The 5,388-nt window shown below is 32.9% G+C and overlaps 1 protein-coding gene across 1 annotated transcript; it reads left to right on the forward strand.

The window, feature by feature from the left end:
* The first annotated feature begins 550 nt into the window (after positions 1-550).
* On the forward strand, positions 551-4,918 carry LOC145167210 (serine/threonine protein phosphatase 2A 57 kDa regulatory subunit B' theta isoform-like). The gene is made up of 3 exons (XM_079086334.1): positions 551-843; positions 1,420-2,859; positions 4,272-4,918. Exons 2-3 carry the CDS (start codon positions 1,660-1,662, stop codon positions 4,656-4,658), a joined length of 1,587 nt encoding a protein of 528 aa, XP_078942460.1. The 5' UTR covers positions 551-843; positions 1,420-1,659; the 3' UTR covers positions 4,659-4,918.
* The last annotated feature ends 470 nt before the right edge of the window (positions 4,919-5,388 follow it).

The following is a 5,388-nucleotide window of genomic DNA, read 5'->3' on the forward strand; positions in this document are numbered from 1 at the left end:
GTTCATATCATGACTCAACATGACTCCATAAACACTCATATATCACTTAGAATAACATGAATCAAAACCTAAAGTGAAATACTTGTAAAGACTTAATAAGAATAAATGATAAAAAAGAAGGTAAACTGTACTCTTTTGACAATCCACGCCGAACTTCTCATGACCCACCTAAATCATAGAGCACTAAAGATATTTTAGATGTGTACTAAAATTTGACCCCTGTTTATAAAATTTCGTACCACAATCATATATTCAACATACATCGATCAAATTATGAAACAATTTTTAAAAAAAATTTGTAATAGAATGGAAAAAAAAACCAACATTCTAATATGTTCCTATTCATCCATTAAAAGAAATTTGGGTTTTTAACATGAAAGAGAATAAATAAAATTGGGAATCTACAAAAATGATAATGATAGAAAAGTTGAGATCTTTTGTATGAGAAAATCCTCTTTCAATTCTAATGAAATTAAATTCTATCCTAATTTTTAACTTAATTCCTCCATAGAAAGAAATTGAATTTCAATTTCACTAGATTCTGATCAACCAAGATGGCCCGGCACTTGGAGAATAGAAACCCTTTTCAGAGCAATTTTATTCATTTCTAATAAACAATTTGCTTTTCCTTTTCCTTTTTCTAAATTCTTAGCGAACCATACAGATAGAACCAGAGATCGCTTTCCTATAAGTTATATAGCCCATTTTCTCTCTCTTCTTCTTCTTACTCTTCCCATCTCTCTCCCCAATTGAGATCGTTTTCAAAATTGTATCAGTGATCCAGGATTTATGCTCTTATGCCCTTTTATCTTGATTTACACCGGGTTTCAAGAAAAACCTCATGTAAGTATGCTATCTTTCCCTTTTTCTTTTTCTAATTTATCCTGCTTTTCATGGATTCTGTACCAGAAATCATGTAATTTGGTTGTTTTTGTCTTCATCTGTTTGCCTTTTCTTTTACATGTGGTAATTGTAGAAGATTCGTGTTCAAGAATGCTATGTGGGTCTTGTAGATCATACCCCAGATCTTGTTGTGCTTTGATTTAAATGAGAGTCTTTAATCAACTAATGATGTGCAACGAAAGAAACCCTTTTCATGAACATGTGCTATTTCAAGTAATTCTAATTAAAAATCAAATTTTGACCCTTCTCCTCAAAAGAAAAACTATACACTTGTGTTCTTGATAACTTGTGTTTTGAACTTTTGATCTAAATGAGAGTATTTAGTCAACTATGATGATGAATGAAAGAAACCCTTTTCATCTCCATGCGCTATTTCTACTCATTCTGATTAAAAATCAAAACTTGATTCTTCTTCAAAAGAAAAACTGTAATTGTGCTCTTGATAAACAAAATCATTCAACATTGTTAGGTTGTTTTTCCCCCTTTTAATTTTCAATTTCTTTTAATTGCTTGCAGAAGAAGTCAACTTTGAAGTTCCGGTTGATTTAAGCGTAAGTTATAACTACGATTTGCCTTGGTTTTCCGGAAAATTGAAGTAATTCAAAGGCGCGTTCATGAAATTGGCTTCTTGTGGGATTTCTTGATGTTAATCCCACATTTTGTTACTAATTAGAACCATTCGACTCCAAAACTGATTAGGGTTTTTGCTAATTTGGTATTAGGCTAGCAAGAAAACTTTACTTTCTTGCCTAAGTTATGATCAATAAGATCTTTAATCGGCTTCCAAGAAAGCCCAAATCTCACGATAATCGAGATCAAGGAAACCCTAATTCTTCCTCAAACACATCCACAAGTTCAAGACCCAACAACGATTCAAACCCAAACCCTAATCGATTCGCCAATTCAAATCCCACACCCCCAAAACTCACAAACAACAAAAAGCTTCTCCAACCTCAAACATCAAAACTAAACGGATCTTCATCTTCATCATCATCTTCATACGAAGCCTTACCTTCTTTCAAAGATGTCCCAAACTCCGAAAAACAAAACCTATTCATCCGAAAGCTAAAACTTTGTTGTGTTGTATTCGATTTCACGGACCCCACAAAAACCCTAAAAGAAAAAGAAATCAAAAGACAAACCTTAGTAGAACTCGTAGACTATGTCTCATCTGCAAGTGGAAAGTTCCCCGAAACCGTTATGCAAGAAATCGTGAACATGGTATCCCTAAACATCTTCAGAAGACTCACCCCTCAACCACGTGACAACAAAATTCTAGAAACATTTGATGGAGAAGAAGAAGAGCCTTCAATGGATCCCTCATGGCCTCATTTACAATTAGTCTATGAATTCATCTTAAGATTTGTAGCATCACCCGAAACCGATCCAAAACTAGCCAAACGTTACATCGATCAACCCTTCGTTCTAAAATGGTTAGATTTATTCGATTCGGAAGATCCACGTGAACGTGAATACCTAAAATTTGTTCTTCATAGAATGTATGGAAAGTTCATGGTCCATCGCCCTTTTATCCGAAAATCAATCAACAACATATTCTTCCGATTCGTGTTTGAAACCGAAAAGCATAATGGAATTGCCGAATTGTTGGAGATTTTAGGGAGTATAATTAATGGATTTGCATTGCCATTAAAGGAAGAACATAAGTTGTTTTTAGTACGTGCTTTGATACCACTTCATAAACCGAAGTGTATACCGATGTATCACCAACAAATATCGTATTGTATTACACAATTTGTTGAAAAAGATTGTAAGCTTGCGGATACGGTTATTAGGGGTTTGTTGAAGTATTGGCCAATTACTAATAGTTCAAAAGAAGTTATGTTTTTGAGTGAACTTGAAGAGGTTTTGGAAGCTACTCAGCCTCCAGAGTTTCAAAGATGTATGGTGCCTTTATTTCGCCAGATTGCTCGATGTTTAAGCAGTTCACATTTTCAGGTATGATTTTGATTTTTATAAAATTGTGTTGTTTTTGGTTTATAAATATGTGACAAGTATTACTTTCATGCTTTAGTTACTTGAGTTTTGATGTGTGAGAGGTGATACAAAAATGTTTAGCTCTAAATATGAAAAGGTTGCATTTTGTTTTTACGTGTTTAGGTGAAATTACCTATTTGTCCATCGTATAGTTACATGGAAGTGATTATGTTGATTTTAGTATGCAAGGTTCCTCATTTGTGCTATTATGGAAGATTTTTTTTCTGGATTATAAGGGTTAATCTCATAAAAGACTTTATATTTTGATTTATAAGGGTTAATCTCATAAAAGACTTTATATTTTTTTTCATGTTTTGATTTATAAGGGTTAATCTCATAAAAGACTTTATATTTTGTGTTTTTTCTGGATTAAACCTCAACTTTATTTTTTGCTTGAAAAAGAGCTTATTTTTTCCGAAAAAATCCTCAACCTTCTAAATGGTTTCAAATAAATCCTCAACTTTTTTAGTTTTTCTCGAAAAAAACCCTTACATTTTACAATTTGTTTTGGAAGAAAATGACTAAAAAGGCCAGATTGGGAAAAAAAATGAAAAAATACAAGGTTTTTTTCAGGCAAAAAATAAATTTGAGGTTTAATCTGGAAAAAAAACACAAAATATAAGGTCTTTTATGAGATTAACCCAATCTAAAATGTTAAATTACCTATTTGTCCATCGTAGAGCTATGTAGAATTGGTTATACTTTTAGTAAGTTTGATTTTTCGATTATGTGATAGTTGAAGAGTATTTATAATAGGATTAGTATCATAAATTGGCAACAATTTCTTCTAACTTTAAAGTTTGAAATTTTGTTTTGTTTTAGTTATTCCTTCTGATTTTAACCTATTTCAACAAGTTAAGCTGCTGAGTTGGCTACCACCTGTCGCCTACGTGGCGTATACATGGCACCAAACTTTTGACATGATCAGGTTTTAAACAAAATGACAATGTCCCTCTCTCATTTCACTTCAATATAAAACATAAATGAGAGAGGTGTCTCTCATTTGACTTCAATAATGAAAGATAAATGAGAGAGGGATGCTTTTAGTTTGTTTAACACCTGATGATGTCAGCAGTTTAGTGTCATGTATACGCCACATAGACGACAGGTGGTAGCCATCTCAGCAGCTTAACTTGTTGAAATAGGTTAAAATCAGAAGGAATAACTAAAACAAAACAAAATTTCAAACTTTAATAACCTAAATGGTTATGACATATTATACTTTTTAAAAATCTCCTGAATTATGTGAAAATTACTTTGTATATAGATGACATTGCTATACCTGTATAGATTTTTTCAAAGTACAATACTGTTTCTACTTTCTATAATAAACAAATTAATAAAAATATGTTTGCTATTTCTTGAATACACAGGTGGCAGAAAGAGCATTATTCCTATGGAACAATGATCATATTGAGACCTTAATCAAACAAAATCGGAAAGTAATCTTGCCAATAATATTTCCAGCTTTAGAAAGAAACACAAAAACTCATTGGAATCAAGCCGTTCAAAGTTTGACTTTGAATGTCAGAAAGATCTTCTTGGATGCTGACTCACAACTCTTTGAAGAATGCTCAAAGAAGTTCAAAGAAGATGAATCAAGAAAGGAAGAAACCATGGCCAAACGAGAAGCCACTTGGAGCCGCCTTGAAGAGGCGGCAGCCTTCCGCTCCGCTGGCGGCAATGGCGGCGGCGGTAGTGGGCCGGTGGTGATGTCGCAGAAGGTCATCGCAAATCATGTTTCATCATCATCTGGCTAGAACATATGAAGCCATTATTGGGTTTTTGTTGCTCATTTAGGAAATGGTGAGATTGGTTTGAATGTGAAGGATTTGTGTATATACGATTTGACCCATTTTGGAAATGTTTGTTTTTTAGATGATTTATGAATTGTTCTTCTCATTTTCTTGGACTTTAATCATGTTAGTTTTATATAAATTCATGTTTAAGTTGCATATTTGTTGGTTGTACTTTGTGAATTGAAAGTTGTATTATATTTTGATTTTGGTCTTCGTTCTAACTTTGGACTTTTGAGATTCTCTTTCATATAAGATATGGTAAATGTTACTCGATGCGAAATTGTAGGCGGGATAGTTTGTTTTGGTGGTGTGCGTTATAAAAGGTTAACATTGTTTTTGAAAAAATATATTAGGTTAGTGGGGTGGGTTGACATTTCCAAACAACCAAAAAACACAAACTAGAAACGATCAAAACATTTTCCATCCATAAATGAATCGATCTATTTATTCATCATGTGTATTCCATTGTCTCGATATGAGATTGTATTATGGTCGATATACATTGCAAACCAGATTCACTCAACCATTCACAAACGAATTCGGCAACGACCATTAATGGCTAACTTTTTTTGGAGGCGAGTTCTTGAATGATTCCACAAAGAAATGAATCAAGGAGACTACGGAAGAAAATACCAAATTAGCACGAAATGAGTGATTACCAATAAAGTATGGAAAGATAGAAATAAAATGA

The sequence above is a fragment of the Lactuca virosa genome, chromosome 3 (assembly GCF_052849685.1).
Source record: "Lactuca virosa cultivar CGN04683 chromosome 3, Lactuca_virosa_CGN04683_v6, whole genome shotgun sequence".
NCBI lineage: Eukaryota > Viridiplantae > Streptophyta > Magnoliopsida > Asterales > Asteraceae > Lactuca > Lactuca virosa.